General features: G+C 47.8%; 1 protein-coding gene across 7 annotated transcripts in view; it reads right to left on the bottom strand.

Annotated features, from left to right (window-relative positions):
- Positions 1 to 21169, bottom strand: part of TOX2 (TOX high mobility group box family member 2) — a 150657-nt gene that overhangs the window by 72030 nt on the left and 57458 nt on the right. For all 7 annotated transcript variants that reach the window (XM_055813953.1, XM_027783131.2, XM_055813957.1 and 4 more), the window contains exon 2: positions 17868 to 17933. In XM_055813953.1, the coding sequence (XP_055669928.1) occupies positions 17868 to 17933 (66 nt within the window). The remainder of the gene's footprint in view (positions 1 to 17867; positions 17934 to 21169) is intronic.

Below are 21169 nucleotides of genomic sequence, written 5' to 3'. Positions count from 1 at the left end.
CTTGCATCTCTACCAAGCCCCTGACATCAACATCTAGCTGCAGGGAGTTCCCTGGGTTCCCTACAAGACACATCCACAACCCCAGCTTTGCAGATGTGCTGCTGTTACTTCTCTGAAATGCCATTTCCATGAGGCAGAGCATGTCCAGGCACCCCCTGCCTCTGCCCCACACTGTCCTGGTCCATGCTGGGGCATTCGCACCATGGCACGCGTGGAGGTGCTCCCTCCGCACGCCCCACCTCCAGCTCCGGGGGCTGAACTCTGTGTGGCAGCACCGTGTCCCTGTCACAAAGGCCTTCAACTTCCAAGCAAGCAGAGGAGATACCATGGCTCGAAGTCTGCTGACGGCAATTTCAGAAGCATTCTATACTGGCTCATGCAAACATCAGCAATTACCAGGGCTCCTGAAAACCCTTTGTTGTATCTTCATAAGCAGGGCCAGGACCATAAGGCACGTTTTTGTCCCTGGATCACCTGTAGTAAAATCTAGCTTCACCGAGGTTTTAGTTACCTACCCACAATGGCAAGAGAAGTGCTTCATTTCACTGCGTGTTTTGGTGGCTATTTCCCCCCCGTCTTTCAAAGCAAACGTGGCAGTGCTCCAGGGAAAGCTAGCAGATGTGCAAGCTCTGCTCCACGTCGGCAAAGTCTGTCATCTGTCTCACAATCAGCCCCCTTAAAATTGTTTATAATGATTTTTGCCCCTTTTTAAAATATATTGAAGGGATTGTGCACCCAGTGAGATAGGATCCAATGGGGATCTAAAATTAGACCGACTGGGCCAGACAACTATAAACCCTTTTCTTTTCTTTCCTAATAACTCGCCTGGAAGCAAATACAAGGAATATGATAATATTCCACTCAAGAATATCATGCATTTCTGGGAATTATTTGAGGAGTACAGATTTTACATAATTGCCTTTTTTGTCTCATGGCATATTGAACTCGCATAATAAGATCAGCGCACTTCACAGAAATTCATTGTTGGACTGTACGGATTTGGTATTTTGTGTTGAGCCAAGGGTACATTATATAATGATGTACAATGCACTGTAAGCAGGTCAAGAGATAAGGCGGCCTGAAAACAGTAATGGAGTGCATGCAAGGAAGAATTAGTAAAAAGCACTCTAAGAAATTAATTCAACCTAGCTTCAGTCGAGCCAGAAGGACCCGGAGCAGAAACTATGTTCTGTACCGTGTTTGTCCCTTTTCGGTTAGAGAGTATTTCTCTTATGCTCAAAACTGAAGGTGTGGGGTTAAGGGATTAAAAAAAGGCTTTGTGCCACACGTTGCCTGGATGCTTTGTAGCAGTTTTTCAGAGCTTTATCTCAAAGAATGTCCTAGCCCACTGCACATGGCCAGCGCAGCCATACTCTGTGCCGCAGGCACCGTGGCAAACGTTGCTTTACCTACAGGTCTGCAGCAAGCTCCTCCGGCAAAGCCATAAGGGCAACACAACCCATCCTGAATCAAGCCTTTTTTCTCCCTGATGTGCCCTGAGTTTTTTTGTTTTTTCTCTCATCATCAAAGACAAATTTCCACATGAAGCCTGTGCAGTCATCGCACACCAGGGCACACCTGCAGCCACCAGGACTGGTGTTTGCAAGGCGTAAGAGACACGCATGTACAACTAAGAGTTGACCATCGTCACGCCTGCAGAAGCAGACGCTGCAAATCCCTTGCTGGAGCTGAGGGGGCAACCTGCAATTCTTTTCCTAAGTGGCCCTACGCTACACCTGGTTTGCTCTCAGCACTACACACATGCACCGTCCTCCCAGGTGCATCATTTCCCCCTGGGCCGCCCTTGTAGTGCCCAAACGAAACTTCACCGCAGCTGGAGCGCTGGTACCGCTCACAGTCCCAGCCCAAACCTAGCACACTTCCCAAGTCATACTTGGGACTCCAAAGGAAATTGACAAGAAAACTACCTTTATTTAAAAAAAAAAAAAAAAGAAATAAAATCCAACAGGAGCAGTGGCATCCCCCCTCCCCACTGCCCAGATCTGACGTGCCTGATTAGCACGAGGAAGGCAGAGATGTGGGGAGAGCTTGCATAATGTGGTGCAACCTAGCACCTCCCCCAGGGTGCCCAGCTGCTGCAGAAGCAATTTCACAGCTCATCATCCATTATGAGATTAAAATAATTTTTTTTCCTCCCGTGAAGTATTAATAAATTGTGCAGGCAGACCAGAGTTAGTGCCATTTACACAAATGGTAGTGAATCACCCACCTAGTTATTTCTTAATGGATTGAGTATCTGTGTTCCTCCTTATCCTGTAATTTAAAAAAATAAATACGCAAACCTGTTTATTTGTCTCATCAGGCCCTGAGCCAGCTTTTATTAAGCCTGGGGATACCGGGACAAAGGCAGAGCTCCCATGGACCTGCCCCAGCACTTTACAAGGGAACAATACAAAAACATGCACGTTGATCAATATGAAAGTGGAAATGCACTACAGAAAAGCCCAAGCCCACGTTGAAATCCCTCCCAGAATTCACTTACTTTCCCTTCTGGGGCCAAAACTCACTGAAGCATTGCTGATCTAATGTGGCTTCCTTGGTACATACAGTGAAGATGTAAAGCTGTAGTCTGAGCACCACTAATGGCTCTTTGAACATCCCGGTTTTATTATGGTATCAGACGAACCAGGCATCTTTAATGTTTAAACTTCCAACAACAAATGCCTTCAGCAAATATGTTTTATGTATTTATTCAGTGCTTCTTAAGCGCCTGTCGCCTTAGCAGCTAAGGTGCTGCTTACCCCCTTTTTTTTTTTAATTTTATTAAAATTAAGTACATATCAATGCTTCGTAAAATGCCACCTTCTTCCCTCCCCTCTCTCCTCTTTACCCTCAAGAGGAGCTCAAAATCCTTTACCTGCCCATACACTGCAAAACATTTCAGACTGCCAGGAAGTTGCCAAAATGGGAAAAGGAAATTAACTGAAGTCACCAGCATGATAAATCAGCCTCCCACATTATCCCTAAGACCCTCAGCCCCAGAATCTGGCTCCAGCATGCAGGAGAAATGCCAAAACCAGATAGCTCTGAGTCAGCTTTGCCAAAGTAAACCCTGAGAAGAGACGGCAAAAGCATCGACCCGGTTGCAGCCTCAGTGGCTGGGTTTGGGCAGCGCTGCCTCCACAGCCAGGGCAGGCAAGGTCTGCCTGCGGCTCAGCGTGACCTGGTTTCCGTTGGTCGAAGGAGATATTACAGATTACCTACGGGATCAGGACGCCTCACTTCTTGCAGACCCTACATATGCAAAAATCATCAAGGTGCCAACCCTCCCAGTCCATGAGATGTCAAGATAATCAGCCGGGACCTCTCCTACCCACTTTGCATTTACTGAGCTGCTGACTGCCACAATTACATGCATGCTTCCCTCATAACCATGAGTGCAAGGATTTTATTCTTTTACTCGCTTCTCCAAAGCAAAAGCTGTCACGTCACAAGAGCACAAAGGTGCCGGGCTGTTAGGGAAACCACGAAGCACCAAGAGACTCATGACAAAATTGTGAGAACTGTAACATGGTGCACAGCCAAGTATCCAAATCCCCAGCAGAGGCGTGAAAATCTCAGCCTTAGGCCTCCAATATGTGAATTTTGGGAAACAAACAGATTTTATCTTTAACAATTTTAACATTTTTTTTTTCTTTAATTAAAACAAGCTTACGTATGGTATCTAAAAAAAGGCAGGAACACACCCATTGCTGTGAGGGGCTCATCCATGTCCTGAATCACAGAGACTCACCAAATACCTTCTAAAGCATTAAGCAACCTGGACAAAATGAATAGCTCAAGTAGGTACCATCCTTTCAGGAGGAAGGCAAAAAGGAAAACCATCAGATTAACAATCGAAATAGCAATGTTTGCCTAAAGTAATGACAACCCTCCATCAGGAAGGACAGCCAGCACACCAATCTGCTGGTCACAGCCAGGAGCAGGGATCACCTTCAATGCTGGCAGTGAGAAGGGACTGTTGTAGGCACTGGCAGCTCTAGAGGCAATGGAGAGCCTTTGCTGACACAGGAAAGAGCTTTGCAGAGGAGATGGAGGTGCAAGAGGGCTCATACCAACACCGGCATGACCTTCATCGTGTGACCATGAGGGACCAAACCCAACACACAAGGCATGAAGCGGGAGGCACTCCATTAGTAGCTGCATCCAAAGAAAACCAGTCCCAGCTACCCAGTGGCCAAATCAACAGAAACGCTTTATTCGTTAAGCAGCTAGACAGGTTTTTCTATTATTTTTACTAGTTTACAACATGCCAGGTAGAACTTTAATGGTTCCGAGGAAAATGGGCAGAAGTGGAAGAGCCAAAATGAGAAAGAGATGCTAATGAAGAGGCAGGGGAGGTTCTCAGCACAACACGGCTGCAGGTAACAAAGCCAAAACATCAATTCCATGGTAAAAATTTACATTTGCTCAGCATACTCAAGGGCTTCAGCTGCCATCTTTCGAATCCAAGCCCACACAAAGTCTAGACATTTCCACAAACCTGTCACGACTCAGAACCGAGCACTTCTAATTATAACAGTGGTACCAAACTCGGTACCTCAAGAGCCCTACTTGGTGTTACCAAAAAGCATCATCCTGGTCTATCCCCAAATATGATCAGAATGGGGCAGATACTTTTGAGGAAGATTACTTGAGAAGTTTGGCTGCAAGCTAAGCTGCATTGGCTTTCACCATTTCTCCTCCCATCCCTATTCTTGATATCAAATAACAGGAATCCCCTTCCAGACTGGGACAGAGTGAAGCAAAAGTCAGCAATCAAGGATTGCATGGGCAAAAGAAAAAACACACAAGTAGAAAAGAGTAGGTGTCTCTAGCATCTAATTTGGATGTTGCAGCAATCCTCAATGCAGAAATCTGGAGACCAAGGCAAGTAGAAAAACTACACTTTGTGTTCAAATTGCATTGTTTCAAAATAAACTACCACAGCATGAGCTGCTCATAGAGCTTCAGAGTTTCCTGCGTTTTACAGAGGGGCTTTCCTTTTTTGATCCCCAGCATCTCGGTGTGAACACGATAAATTCATTCCTGCAGTTGCATTCAAGTGCCCAGTAACTCCCACCCTTTCCCTGCAGCTCCCCTGTGGACATTTCACGACCACTTTCCTCAGCAAAAACTTAAAGGCCTGAGCTAACTGGTTGTTTTGCTGACTAGTCCTTTGTGCATGCAAAGCCATATGTGACTGCACACAGAGCTCTGTGCCTGCATGGGGGGGTGGATGAAACATTGCATTTGCACAAGCATCAGTGTTAACTGCACCTGTGAGAAGGCATGCAAATATTCATGCAAAAATACACAGCTTTCCACTTTCTAACACTCGGGTGAGTGAACATCCTGCTGGTTTTATGAAATGGGGCTCCTACAGCTTTGCTACTTTTGATGTAAATCATGTTTCCCCTACAGTGCAGGGAAACCTGCCTCGGGAGGGGTGGGCAGGTGAGGACCACACACTTCTTTTGGATACCGGTATGGGCTCCCCAGCTTGCAGCATCCTGACCTGTGAGCAGAAGAGCAAGACCTGCTACTATCTTGTGCCCCATTTGCTTGCAGAAGTGACGGCATCCTCCTCCAGCCAGGTCTGGGGTGAAAACAAGCATCTTTTGTGTATTTGTGCAAAATGCACTAGGAATTGCTGAAGCCTGTGAAAAAACCTACTCCTCACGAGAAAAGCAGCCACCAGCTCCAAGCCTGGTGTGGGGAGCATGAGCCCCCAGCGCCACACAGGTATCTGGTTTTGTTTAGAAGTCATCTGGAATTCTTAAAATAAATTTGCTAAATTGTCTTCCAGAGACTGATGGCTTAATTTTTTTTTTTCTTCCCTCCTTAATAAACTTTCAGGGCTATCTTTATTGTTATGTCTAATTTTAGAGAAAACTAACATTTCCTGAGATTCAATTTCTCTCATAATTGTTGGAAGGAAACTAAATTGTCTGCTGTAAACATTCACTGTATTGTGTGAAAAGTATCTTTATTACAGCCCACTGGGAATACTAATAAAGGTCCCAATCCTAGCCCTTCCTCACTTTTTTTTTTTAAGCTCACTCTTTTCTCTTATATACCCATTAATGTCAGTTCAAACATTCTGCAGTCGAGATATGAGAACTTAAAATATATTATTTAACAATGAAGGGTAGAATAAAGACTTGTGAGCAGTAAGATCCTTTCTGCCTTCTCTTTCAGTGCTTTCTATTACAGAAAATGAGAATGGCTATTCCATTTGTCTGTGTGCGTGCTCAGAGTTGATGAAAAAAATCTCATTAGTTTAGTCTGACATATACTCAATACAGTCTATGTACATATTTTTTTTCATTTTATTCTACAGCTGCAAAATGATACTAAATTTCATCAGATTGGAATGAAAACTGTGGTCTTGGAACATTTCCCTTTAAGGGTCTTATATTTATTCAGAATTCATGAATCATTTTCCAGTAATACAACTATAATTATTCTTAAAGTGTTATGTTTGAAGGTTTAATATGAAATACTAGCAAAAAGCTCTTTTTCACTTTGATAGTTTGTAATCTTCATGGTAATCAGATCAGTTAGCTCCTTCTCACAGCAGCCAGGAAAATACAATTTAATATGAATCTCATACTCTTCACTCATGTTTTAATTAAAGTAATAAAAGCCAAGTCATATTTTGCCCTTTACATGTACACAGATGTATAGACCTGGGCTATACAGCATCAGCCCAGACACTTTTGATGGCTGCTGATGGATTTCCTAGTTCGAGATAAATTTATTTCAGGCTTGCTCAGAGGCTGCTGGTAATGAAAGCAGACGAGCGAGACCCAGTACAGTCCTCGACAGAACCACGACAGGGGTGATGGGTGCATGGGGCAAATGTAGAGCTCTGGGACAGCTCTGCCACCTTTCGCACTGCTGGAAGGAGCTAAGACTGCTGTGATAGCGATCCTTCAGCTGGGTCCAGGGCCAGAGCACACCTCCCTGTGAAAGACCAGTGCATCCCTAACTGCCTGTGATTTTTGGTTCCCATCATTGCTCCGACCAGCCTGCCCTGGTGCACCACCTGACAGGGAAAGATCCAAGACTTTCCCAAAGAAGCAGCACCACAGAGGACTGGTGGCATGCATGCTCCCCTCCCTGAGTAACTGCAGTGCAGCTCCCCGCCTGCAGTACCCACACCGCCTTCTCCCTGGTTACCTGCATCAGCACACTCCCTCTCCCGCGTCCTGTGTTCCCCTCCTGGGTACCCACAGCACCCACACTCCCCCGCCTGGGTACCTGCCAGCCTCACCCACACTGAGCCGCTCAGGCTTGAAGAAGGGGGATGCCCAGGGCTCTGCTGTACAAATCCTGGAGCAAAAGCAGAAGAGCTAATGCAAGCATCCTGTTGCATGCAGGCATCAAGCCATCCCATTCTCAAGGGCTCCCCGTGAGGTCCCACCAATCTGTTCGGACCATGAGGGATGGGTACCACCTCCCGCTTGCAGGCAAGCTGCCACAGCACTGCTGGACACCAGTTTGGGTCCAGCGCTCTGACCAACCGCACGGGTGAGTAGAGGTTGGAAGTCAATGCCTGACTCCGAGGGTAAGGAGCTCGATGGCCACACTCAGCACACTAAGGATACATAACCCTCATCATCCTCCAGCACCTGCAGAGCCCCAGGATGCTCTGCTGAGTGGGTCAGGCCACTGTGGGGCTGGAGCGAAGCCCAGCCCTGCACGCACCCAGGGCAGCCCCAGAGCCGACATGGAGCCAAGGGTGTGTTCTGCAGCCAGCCGAGGCTGTGGAGGGGTCTCCCCTTCTGCACAGGCCTTCATCCAAACTCTATAGTGGAATACGGTGCTTTCTTGCTGGAAGTAAGTGGCTCCCCAGTTAATCACTCTGCTGTGACAGCAGACCCAAACACCAGCTCGGGCTGGGACTCCGATGAGAAGTAATCAATCAGTTAGGAAAGGAAATCCCAGGAGCAACAGGCTGGGGTTTTTTTTGTGGTTTTGGTTGTTGGTTTTGGTGGGTTTTTTTCCATATTCCTGTGGCCCACAGTGCTACATTTCCACAGACACAGTTTGCCAAAGCCACTCCCCAGAGGTCCATCACAGAAGCAAACCAACCTCTGCAGGAGCCAAACCCAAACCCCCAACAGGATGCAGTAGAAAATCCCACTCGTCACAGCAAACCGATAGCGATGTTATCGCGTTATCAGAGCTCAGCATCAATCGTTAGCACATAAAGACCTGGCTCCCAGTCACACTGTGTCACAGCAGGTAATTCAGGAGACAAGTGGTGAGGAATTAGCACAGTGCGAGGAGCTGGAGGATCTGAAGGCAGAAACAGCTTGTGTGTAAAAGCTCTGGGATTGCCTTTGTCTGAAGTGACAGCCACCACTCAAGGACAACCCAGCACCTTCCCAGGAGCAATGGCAGCTGACCACAGGGGCACGACCAGCACACATAAGCACCACATTAACGTGATACCTATGCTGCGAAGGTGACCCGCTCCCCTCCAGAGCTGCCCCAGGTCCCCTCCCGTAGGTCTCCACCTTGCCCTGGGCCATGCTGGCCATCAGAGGCAGCAGCTCTGCGTGCACCACGTGCAGTCCCTTTACAGGACTGTTGAGCACAGTGGAAAACCTTTGATAAAGCGACACTTTGTTGGCTAAAGGATAGGGCACACCACCTTCCTCTATTTTGTTGCTATTTTGAGGCATTGGCTTTACAAGCTCATCAGCATTGCTGGACAGTCAGCCCATGCACCCTCACGACAGAGGAGTCACCACGCGCACCAGTAGATCCCATATTTAGTCTGACTGGATCTCAGCTGTGCCCCACAGTGCTCTGAAGCAGTCCCAGTTACTCCATCTCTGTCAGCCTCCAGCACACAGGGAGCATTTCTGGAATCTCGGGTCCACATTTTCTTCAGCCCCAGTGGTGGGCATCATGGCATTTTGGCACCAAGAAACACCCATGTCCAACCCTCTATCACAACTCATTTTGGTTATCAGTATTTTCTGTATGTAAGACTTTGGATCAAGACGCAGCAGATGCTGTTTCTCAGCGGGATACACATCGTCCTGCTTCTGCCCTCTCTCTGCCAGCCCCTGGGTACCCACCACCTCCCCAGCCCTTGGGCAGATGGACAATGGCCTAGAGCTGTGCTGCCTCTCCTGCAATGACTGGGGTTTTTTTATTATTTTTAAGTGTTTCACTGCTTACAGACTTCTTCACCAGAAAAGAAACCAGAGTTCTGTTTGAAGGTCCTCGGGCACAGTTTGATCACACACCTTGCAGGCTGAGGGCTACAGTCAGGAGTGCTGCTTAATACAGATGCTCTTCACCATTGCATCAAAAACAATCTCTGAGCTGATCAAGATCCCAAAAAACCTGGGAAAGATGGGAAAGAGAAGGAAAGATTGCTGCTTGGACTGACCCTAGGGCACAGCTGGCTGCGGTCACCTGGAAGACCCTGGAGGAGCAGTGGATGCTGTGCCTAGCCCAGGCTGCCAGCCACAGTGTCTGCTATTTATTTCTCTGCTTTTCCGACCTCTGCTCCGATGCACCCAAGAAGCATCTTCTCCCTCCTGCCTTTGCCCCTAAACCTGAATCTGTTCAGGAACCTTAGTTCCTTGATGAAATGCCTACATGTGAAATTCAGCCACAGCGACAATTTCAGTTTTCTGTCCCTACAAGGTGCCCTGTGCCACCTGACAGACAGCTTCAGCTGCATGAGACTGTTTGGTTTTGCCTCAGAGTAAATGCAATACAAACAGAGACTATCCATTCTGGTCTAGGAACTGCTCACTTACATTAGCTTTTCACTCTGTGATGCTTGGTGACCGTTTTCAAACACCCTTGTTAAAAACTTAGGAGTCCTTTGTAACCAGGTGCTGAAGATGATGTTCGTTCTGCTTGTAATACCAAAGGATTTTGTTATTATTTTATTTAAGCACTACAGCCGACCCTCCACCAGCAACAGAAGCTTCTCTTGCTATGACTAAGTTATAGGAATCACTTCCTGACTGCACCTTTCAAAAATTTCACGGTCACATGGGAGTTCATGCAAAATTCACAAGCCTGGATCATCAGCTGTAGTTGTGCTTGCCTCCAAAACCCCGCCTGGAAGGGTTTCCATTAGCTCCTGATTATAATAAATGACATGTAACACACTATTGTTCATTCTAAAATAGTACATGAGATTCTTCCTGAATTGTAAGCTGAGAAAGGCATTTAATATCTATCAATGTCTCCCCTCTATTTTTTATTCTCTAGCACAACATATGAAATTATATAGTACTACTCAAAGAACAGCAGGGAGAGAGCAAAATCTCTATCTTAGCATGGGTGCCTGCTGCAGCGTGCACTCCTGGCTTCCACTGTACTGCCAAACTCTGATTAACCCCCTTTCAGCTCCGAGTCGGTATAAAGCTCTCACTTCCATTCACAAGGGGCTTTCTGTATACATCCATCTATACATCTGCTCTAGCAATATTTGCCTCATTGTAAAATGATTGGGGGGTCATCAGTTTTTTACTTTAAGGCACTCTGCCCCTCTTGTGGTTGACTTTAGACTCCAAAAATACAGCCTGTTCGCAGACTGGAACAGACCAGGGTGCTGTACAGAGGCAAGAGAGTGAAGCCCAAGGAGCACAAGACCACTGGAAATTCAGGAGCATCAGAGCCCTCCATGCCTGGGGGACACGTTCTCCCCTTTTTAAACCTACTTATATCAGTGATTTTCTCTAATGCTGACCATCCTCTGACTATCATCTGTTCCTGTGATCAATAGATCAAGTCCATCAATAGCCAAAATCAAAAGATTATGAAGACCCCGAGACATGTCTCCTCAAAGTTAAAACAAACATGTTTCTTCATATGCAAAGACCAATCAGACTCCTTAGAGGCACAAAAGTTCATCGGGGGCTTGAGTGGGAATGGCATGAATAACAACCTCACGGTGGGCTCTAATTTTTCCTCCCCCAGTCTGCTGTGCAGCCTTTACTATGACAAGACTTGAGAGAAAGGTCATCCTAAGGTATCACTCAGCCACGTATATGGTCTCCTGATTCACTTCCAGTCTTTCTTCTGGAGCAAAGCCAGGTCTGAGGCAGTGGCTGCGGTGACCATGAGCAACCTGCTGCACCTTATGAGTTTCGGGGACAAACAAACTGCTGGAAACTCCTCCAAATTCACACGTCCTGGTAGGTCAGGGACCAACCAACATGAGAACGTTACGCCCAAGCAATCGCACGCTGTTGCTTCACTGCCAGCAACAGAGCATCTCTACCACCACCACGTCGCTGTCGGTCCTGGTTTACAGCTTCCTACTAATAAGGAAGGAGCAAGGAGAGGGGGAGGATAAGCCACGTCTTCGTTCACAGCGCCGGACTGCCCTCACACTGCCTGGGGCTCCACGGCCACTTCAGGACTGCAGTGGTGGCATCTGGGTTCCGTGGTCCCCCGCGGGAAAGGGGACCCCTGCACTGGCACTGCACGGAGCTGCCCCAGCCCCTGGTTTATTTTATCAGCTGCTGACGTTCTGATGCAATTCAGTTGAGATTAGTGGGAGGCCCAGGAGGTGGGAGGACAACACGTCTGCCAGTATTTTGACAAGGTTTAATGGCACATTTTATAGCAGAAGCTGCCAAGATGAGCTCTGTCTTGTCTGGAGCGTTAGCAGAATGGGAGCAAGGTATCCACAGCTTCCTGCACCATAATTAATTTCTAATTATGCTATTGCTTGCTTTCTACATTATTGCTTATTTACCAAACACAGCTTTATTGTACTGTCCAGTTCCTTATAACTAGCAAACCCATTGTTATGCTAAAATGAATGTTCTAAATGTTATTTATTATTTGATAAACCTTGTGTAACCCTGAATGAGGACATTAAATGGCAAGAACACTACTTCAAAATCCCATTTAAAATAAGTCACCAAGACAGCTGTGCCTTTATAAAACACATTAGAGTGGCACTCAGAGCACATATGGCTCAGGGATATATACAAATTATACAATTTCTGTCATTCGATCAAATAAGAGGGACGTTTTGACCCCAGAAATGAGTCAAATGTAAGTTGTAATTCAAGCCCCACCGGAGGCCCTGGTGGTAATGTATCCTGACGGCTGATCAAAGAGCCCTGACCATTTGACCCACCAGATCAGCGACTTACTGTATCTATTATGGCTAATACAGACCCGAGCTTGAAGATGTATGGAGATAAACAGATAAAGGGCAATAGATACAGTGGACAAATGTTGATTTATACACATCCAAGCACATGGATACATACGCAGATGGATTTCATGCATGCAGAAAGGGGAAGGTATGTACAACCCTACGTTAATATTTATACAGGCACACATTTGAAGACAGATGCTGTATATGTGCATGCGCACGTGACAAATACAATCTCTCTTAACTCCATTTCCCTTGGTGCATCGGTATAACCTCCACACTCAGCTGAGCTCCTGCTGGTTTGCACACAGCCAGAGAAAAACTCACCTTCTATTTTATGCATGTGTTGCCAGTACAAACACGTCTACGCCCATGGATCTACTTTCTCAGCAGCATAAATGTGAGCAGCTCCATCCATGAGTTAACCCAACGCACGCAGCCCAAACTAAAGCCCTCTTTGCTGCTCTGCAGGTCGCTGACATCAGGTGTCTCCCCAGGGCTGGGTGAGACTACGCTTTTGCACTGCTGCCGTGCAAACCTGCAGCCCCCCCACATGACTACAGGACAGATGTGGTTCCTTGCAGCCAAGACCTGACATTTTCGATACACAGATGGGCAGCACGAGTGTGCCGGCGAGAGCATCGTATAGGACTAGCATTAGGAGGAGGAAATGGTGTGCAAATAACTTTTTGTCAATTTAACTGTCACATTTTCAACGCTCACAGTTAAAGCAGTGTACTCCTATTTGTGCTCTCAGTTACAAAAGCAGAGAGTTGCTTAGGCTGGTGCATCTCCCTGGCCAGAATAAACTGCACTGATGTATAACAGCATTTGCACGAGGAGTCACACAAATTAACTTGTTGGTACAGCAACAGGCACGTTGCTCAGCTGGAATAGGCTGTGCACTGAAAGCCCCTGGGATCAGGCAGAGCCATCAGCAATCAGCTCTTTCCTCCTTCGAAGGTGCGCACAGAGACGTGCCCTGGAGGGAGGAATGTGGCAAACGCTCCCCTGAGGCTTTCCACAAGGTCTCTCCCACAGACTGGGCACAGTCACATCCCAGCTCCCAACAAGATGAGGGACAGCTCTCCCCACACCCATGCCAGGGCCCAGCTGTCCCCACACCCTGCATCATCCCCAGCAAGGGATTTCCTGCGTTTATTCACCCGTAACATGGGATAACGATACCTTCTCGCAGGGTATTCCCAGGCGTAGTTAATTCATGTTTATAAAGCACCTGCGGACTCTTCCTGCAAGTGCAGAAGTCTCGATGCCAAACAAAACCAACCTCATTCCTGTCCAGCTACGTGAGGAATTTCCCAACCTTCGCCTTTCCTGGGGTTACTCTCCCTATCACAAAGATCTTAATAAATGCCTTTTCTTACTGATTTTGCAGGTGTTTTTATTTCTTTTAACAGCACCACTGCGTTTTCACTCATTTTCTGGAGTACATCATATGGTTGGTAATCTGTCCATTCCTTGGGATTTCTGCATTACTTAATTCCTCATCTTTGGGGAGGGATGGAAAAAAAGAAAGAAAACTGACAGGGGTGAGGAATGATGCTCTGCTGACTTCATGAGGCACAACAGATACCTCACTCATCTCACGGGTCAAATGTCCGCAATGGTTTGATCAGATGTCAAGTTGCATTTATACTCTGGCCCCTGTTGGGGGTTGAATTACATTTCACATTTGACTCACTTCTGGGGTCAGATGTCCCTCCTATTTGATGGAACAAGAGGAATTATTTTCCCCAAGCAGGCTGTGCTGCTGGGAGTCTGGATCTGTCAGTGCTCTCATTATGTTTTAGGCTCCTATATTTCTGCATCTTGTTCTCAGCTGAGACCAACCCCTTTTGGGATGGCAAGAAATGCAGCCAAGAGCACATAAGCAATTCCATTGAGTAAGATGAGGGGAAAGAGCGGATCAGCCATCTTTCAGCTGTTTCAGACTGTGTTTGGGGTTTTTTTTGAGGGGTTTGGGTGGGTTTTTTTTCTTCTCCTCCCCAGGTTAGCAGCTCTGCAGCATAGGGAACGATGAAGGACAGGCAAGGCGACCTCGGTCTTGGCTTTACCACACTTTGCCATGAAATACTGCAGAAGATCTTTAGGATCAAAAACCGCACAAGGGGCTGAGATAAGGCAGATGTCAGGGTGCTGCAGCGCTGTGGTGCTGTCCAAGGACTTGCTCATCACAGGAGCTGCCCTAACTGCACTGTCTCTGTTACTCCAGTTGTAAAATGAGAATAATCTTGTCTGTGTGATGGGAAAGGATGATTCAAGAGCTTAAGCAGTTGCTAGATCTCTGGGCAGAGAGTGTAAAGCATTGCACTGACAGCCAGGAGCCATTTAAACCCTGTGGTGGGGGGGAGAGGTGATAAACTGAATTCTGCTTTCTACCTAACTCCTCCTAGGTATTTTGAAAGAAAAATCGCAAGGCAATACAGAATTTCCTGTAACAAAGACTATTGAACAACTTCTATTTGTGGACCCCTAAAATTTTCCAGCTCAAATAAGGCCACACACAGAGATGTATTTCTTGCTCTCCCAGCCCTTCCCACCCACCTCGAGCACGGAGGGGCTCCCGCAGGTCTGGGGGATTTCATCGTGATGGTCCACCCCAGGCCATCACAAGCGTGCTGGTACCAGGGGAGCTCACCATGTAGCACAAAGCTGAGGTAAATACACAAGCATGCCCTAAAACAGGCGACATGAAGCTGAGATTTCCCACCATCCATGCTGCACATCCCAGCCCCTGCGCCGGAGCTGGGCTCAGCGTGAAGCTGTGTCTGTACTGAGAGCTGCAGGTACCGAATGGTGCCCGGTGCAACCAGTTTAAGACAAAAATAGGGGAAAAAAACCCAACCCACCAGACCCATCTATTGCAGTGCGATGGCTTCAGTAATTAGTGTGTATGATTTGTGTTCGTCCCCAGTGATCCCAAGGGCTGAGCGATATCCCACATGTGCCGCACAGGCATCTAGAGGCAGGTGATTTAGTGGCCTCACAAGCAAGATCGTGAAACCATGGTCCCGCTGTTTAACGTACTCGTTCAGGTTACCACAGGTTTAGCAAACAATAAAAAAACATCTGGAACCCCCATTTAAATAGAGGAGTTGTGTTATTAGTAATAACGTCATGACTGGTGCTATAAAGCCCTCTCTGGTAAACAAGTGCTGATGTGTAGGTAAATAAAGGGAGACGATGAACTAATGAGCGTGAGGGAGGAAGGCTGCTCCCTGTCCTCCTCGGCCAAAGCTCACGCTGGGTGTGAACCACCACTAACATCCTTGCAGAGCATGAATTGGGATCTTCACCCTCCCTCCCTGCTCCCCTCCTGCCCCCCGGGCAAGGTTATGGAGAGCCACTGCAGCATCCCAAGGGGGCACCCACCCTGGCAGAGCCCTGGGTGCCACCCCGTGCCCTTGCACCCCTTGGTCCCACTGCCAGCTCCTCTGACTGTCCCAAGCATAGCAGCACAAGAGGGGAACTGGAGGTGCAAGACGAGATGAGACTCCCCCATCCATTTTCCATGTCAGTCCCCACCTCCCACAGAGGTTTTGCTCCAGGAGATAAAGCAGCAGCACAGCTCCCATGCACAAACCCATCCCTATATCGGGGGGTGCCTGCCCCCTGCCCACCCTCTGCCAAGAGACAGATACTTCCTCCCTTTTCACCCTTAACTGCTATTTCAAAATAGGAAATAAAGGTCAACAAATAAACAGAGAATAAACAAAGAGTAAACTCTATTTCCCTGGTTACAGCGACCTAAGCCGGTTTGGTTTATCCTTCTCCCAGGTTCAAACAGTACATGAATTCTCCACCACACGGTAGCCTCTGGTTTTACTGGGAAGTCAGCCCTCCTCCTCCTTCATCGTGGTGCAGTACCCATTCCCCACCCCACAGCATCACTCCTCATTTCCCTCCAGCTGCCCACCCCTGGGGGAAGCGGGATGCGACAGGGGCTGTGAGGTGAGTTCTATCGATGTAGAGGAGGAAACACAAATGGTTCACGTTGGCCACGGTTCAGCCCCAGCTGAGTCCGATTCCACAGGCACATCATGGCCAGGGAACGTGGCTGGTCACTGAGGCAGTGCTGCCAGCCCTTCCTGATGAGGCTGTGAAATAGCTGTCCCTTGGGCAACTTTTGAAGGCAGAGTACCCAAGACAGCTGCCCCCGTCAGCTTCCACCACTTGCTTGTAGGCTCTGCACAGCCCTGGGGAACGTGGGGCTGGGGACAGGGCTGACCCCCTGCCCCAGCTTGGGGTCACCCCATTCTTTTCTGTATTTACTCAACCTCTGGCAACTTCTGGATCTAATGATCAACGACACACTGTTGCTGATTGACTACATGTTTGTTTCTGCTGAATCACTCCATAGCACACAGTTTGCAGTTCCTTCCCCACCTTCTGTAAGTCCTTCTCGAATGAGAGCTGCCCTCTCCCCACGCCTCGGTGGTGCTGGCTTTGCACGCTGCCTTAGAAAGCCAGAGGAGGAATAATTCTCCCGAGCAACGAGTCAACACACTGCTGCACTCTAAGAAGGCAAACAACAGGTTTTCAGCCTGTTTTCAGTTTAATATGCATATATTTTAATCACCACTGGTATATGAGTTAGATACACCACGGATGACTCACTAGACTTGTAATTCATAGTGATGCTGCGGTAAGTACCAAACCCCAGAAGCACACCATAACCTTGCCCCGGGCCACACACACCAGGTCCAGGGCAATAGGAAGCCGGCAGCATCGTGGGTTGGATGGAAATCATCACACACACCTGCCTTTCAAACTTTGCAACGCATCACCTTCATGCACCATAGTCCTGCAGAGCTCACAATGCATGGGTCTGTGGTCAGTGGGGCCCCACAACGAAATGGCCTAACACAACCCAAAAATGGAACACTGATAAATATTAGCAATGACCTTGCAGTTTCCCTCGCAAGGCAGCTGGATGTGATGAGATGCATCTCCCTGAGGGTGCGGCATCAGGCACTTCAAAGATGCACCAAGTCCCCAGTGTGCTCTAATGATGCCGGGCCACTGCAGGGGGATGCAGGTGGGACAAGCTCTCATCTCCTGGTCAGGAGGACAGGTAAGCATGTGCTGAAGTCCTCACCTCCCAGCAGGACCTAAGCACGGGCTTAATTTTATGCATGTTTAGGGCTGCACTGAATGCACATGCCTGTTTCATGTGTATCCAAGCCCAGAGAGAGCCCTGAAGGCTCTGGCACCTGCAAGACATGAGCACTTCTATTCTGGTCCTCCACGTGTGGCTTTCTAACTCCAAAACAGGAAACCTTTGATTCCTTTTTCTCCCCGAGCCAGCTAACTGTTAATCTATTTAGCTACAGGAAATACTCTACACGAGGGAAGGAGACACCTGAACTACACACAATACTTGGAAACTTCACCGTGTCCAGAAACAGCAACTGCATCTTCATTTTGAGTGAAGGATGCTGAGGCAAAGCTTTTCAGTCTTGTTGGAAAGCTACAGCTAAGCTGAGCCCCCATATGCAAGCGCATCCCTCTCTGCGTACCAACTGCATCGGCTGCTGCTCCTCGGCAGCAGCTGGGTTACAGCTCTGACCTCCTCCGTGGTCAGAAGTGCTGATTCACAGAGAACACCTAGAATTTGTGCTCGGACATAGCCTAGGTCCCCTAGAAAATCTCACCATGCTGCCCACCCAAGCAAATCAACACCTACCTGATTTGCCGATAGAAACTCCTGGGCGTTGTCATTCATTCCCATGTACATGTTCTCGCCATCAAACTAGAAAGACAAAAAGAAAGTTAGTGAAATGCCATCTGCACACCAGGGTCATGCACATCTCAAATATTTTCCTGGTTCTTCACGTAAAGAGCCAAAATTCCCCCCAAAAAATCCTGAACTGTTCCTTTAAAGCTTTTGAGCATGTATGAGCACACGTACGTCACGGTTATTGCAACAGAACTCGGTAACATAGCATGTTTATGTTATTTTTCCCACAAAATAATGAATGAATCACTCCAAACAAATAAGCCAAACGTGCAAAACCACAGATATACCCAGCAGAAAGATCACCCAGATGAAGTTCTTGCTAAAATTCCTACTAGCGCATCAATTGGCTTTAAAAAGCCAACTTCCATTGATGGAAATTTCCAGACAGGCAGTTCCCATTCAGTGCTCTTCCAGACACCAATATGTTCCTTAACCATCGAAACAAACCTACAGCAGCGATGCAGAAAGCCACTCTGGACCATACATGAGGGGGTCTCTATGAAAAGCCTGATTCCCCACCCTGACAGTTTGCTGCCGTTTGCAAACCCTGGCTGCAAGAAGGCACATCTGCCCCATCTCCCGGTCCCCTGCCGGCTCTGCCAGGGCTCTGCCCCACGGCTGGGCGAGGGGCAGGCAGCCTGAGCGCAGCGCCTTCCCTGCGCCCCCACGGCTCCTGCAAACACGCCTGCCCCCTTCACCCGGTTCCATGCTGCTAATCCACTTATTAGGCTACAAAATCCCCATGGGGTACTGCAAAACTCTTCTCATTAATTAGCTACAACGGGAGCTTTTCACTTGCTCCAATTCCAAACGAAGGAAAAAAGCCCTCCAGGATAGTCACTGGCTCTAAGTATGGCTGGGGCAGTTCTCAAGGCTAAGTTCACAAATTAATTACGGCAATAAAATGGGCTATGCCATAAAACACTCCTGAGGCAAGGATGAAGGTACCAGCTGTGAATGACACCATGTACTTAACAAGGCGAAGAGGCAACCCTCTTGCCCTTACAAGCCGGATGATGAATTGGAGGTTGTTCACCCCGTGCACGTCCTCTCGTTTTCTGATACGAAGCTGATACCAGTTAGGTCTTAACAGAAAGGGGTTGTATTAAGAAAAATAAAAGAGAAATCTAAAGAAAACCAGGTGAAGATTTTCAGTGTAGACTATTAATTACACTTCCATTTCTCAAAGTGATACAGGATTAGCTATTAAAAAGTCAGCAGAGTTAGTAAAGCCAAGGGGGGGTAACAGCTCTGCTCCGTGTCAGACACCCTCTAATTGCCAAACTATCCTCTGGGGTAGAAGAGCAAACCAATTAAAAGCAGTAAAATTAGAGCAGGTATTGTGACACTTATTAACTAATAGCAATAGCAGCCGCAGCAGGGTGGGAGGAGATCCCTGCGCAAATGCAGGAGTTCGTTAAAGCCATCAGTGAGGCAGGAGCTGGCGGGATGCAGGGAGCACCAGCAGCCCGAGGAGCTCGCTGGGACAAGCAGCTCTCCCAGAAGCCAGCCAGGCGCTCTTTGCTTTAAACTGAATTTCCCTCCACCTGTAAAATGATCGCCGGCAGAGCCAGCTCCTGCTAACACGCTTCCAGCTGGAGCTGCCGTGCTTCCAGGCATGGAGACTCGGTCAGCTCTACAGCCCAAGCACCCTCTGCCCACCCCCAGTTCTCAGCAGAAAAGGCTGAATTTGCAGGAGAGGCGGCACAGTTTGGGGGAGATGCTCAGCCCTGCGGCAGTGGGACCCAAGCTCTGCGGCAGAAGTCGGTCTCTGGCTTGACATGGGCGGTAGCGTGGGTAGCGTGGGTTTGGGGAGCCCATCTTTTTGGAACAGGAAAAATGATGGTCCCCAGGTCCCACTCCCAAGCTCTTTTGGGGACCATTCCACCAAGAAAACACCAGGTGGATCCTGCAGCCTGAGCAGACACGCCGAGGCTGGGTGCCGCATGGACGTGGGACCCTTTCTGACAGTCCGACCTGCAGTGCCAGAGCCTTGTGCCAGGGCAGCAGCACAGACATGCTGTGCGGCACTACGGGGACGCTTAAAGCTCTTGCATCTGGCGGCTGCACACTGAGATGCTTCAGGGGAGCTGCACGAGAGCTTTCCAGCAAGGAGCCCTGAAGACAAACAAAATATTCCAGTGGGGGGATGGTTCTGTCCATCCCTGGAACCAGTCAAGAATCTGTGCTGCAGAAACATTTACTTCCACGTCAGGAAAAGAGCATCTCTTTCCTAAGTAAAAGCTTTGCCCCTCTGAGAGATTTAAGTACACAGATGATGCACATCCATCCATCTCCCTTCCTTGCAACACACACCTCACTTTTGACCTCCTCCATCCCTGTATTTTGCAGATCTAGACTATGACGGGTTTGAAACAGCTCTTCTCCAGAAAACAAGTCACCTGGAAATGTACATTTGGAAAACAAAAAGTATCTTTCACTAGGGAGGTCCAGGGCAGGACAAACACTCTGCTTTCTCTGTATCATTCTGTTCGTCAGAATGTATTTTTTTTTATGGCTTTCTACTATTCCCCTACCTCCGCTCCACACTTCCTTCTGCCCTCGATCCTTCATAATAACTGTAATGAATCCTGCCTTCAAAATTACTGTGCTTCTGATTGCCAGGCTGAGCAGCGAGCCTGAAAATCAAGACTCAAAATGCAATGGAAACTTTGGAACTTCCCCACTGCTGATTGGATTTTTTTCCCCTCTCCTCCAGGCTATGAAGGTGCAAACAAATTTATTAGAAATTCTCCCATCAGGATATTTTTTCAATTAGACATTTGCCACTTATACACCAGCCAGGTAGAGCAGATAAGTAATGTGCTCTCCCTCTTCTCATTACTGTTTCGCTACAGAATACACTTCAAAACAATCAGCCCCATCGTTCCAGGTAGATTCACGGCAGAAACAAACATTTTAGTATTTCCCTTTGGCTACAAACGCTTCCTCCCTTTTGCTTTTGCCCATCAAGCCTCCCAGGCACTTCCAGACCTGGGTGCACCCATTCATCACCCTCTGTGCCCCCCAAATTGATCAAACCGGTACTGAATGATGTGTGCAGGCAGAGTGGCAGGTATCATTTTCAAGGCCTAATTCAAAAGGATGCAGTTCTCTTAATCATCCTTTTGCTCTTTTGTAATGATTTAATTTTTGTTATTTTTGGCTAATAGGAGCAGCCTATTAAACAAATCAGTGGCTGTGGCTAATTCTCAGCCTGTCCTGCATGAAATGAGTACAAAGCTCAG

Source organism: Falco peregrinus, chromosome 9 (assembly GCF_023634155.1).
Source record: "Falco peregrinus isolate bFalPer1 chromosome 9, bFalPer1.pri, whole genome shotgun sequence".
NCBI lineage: Eukaryota > Metazoa > Chordata > Aves > Falconiformes > Falconidae > Falco > Falco peregrinus.
This window is presented reverse-complemented; position numbering and strand designations above follow the sequence as displayed.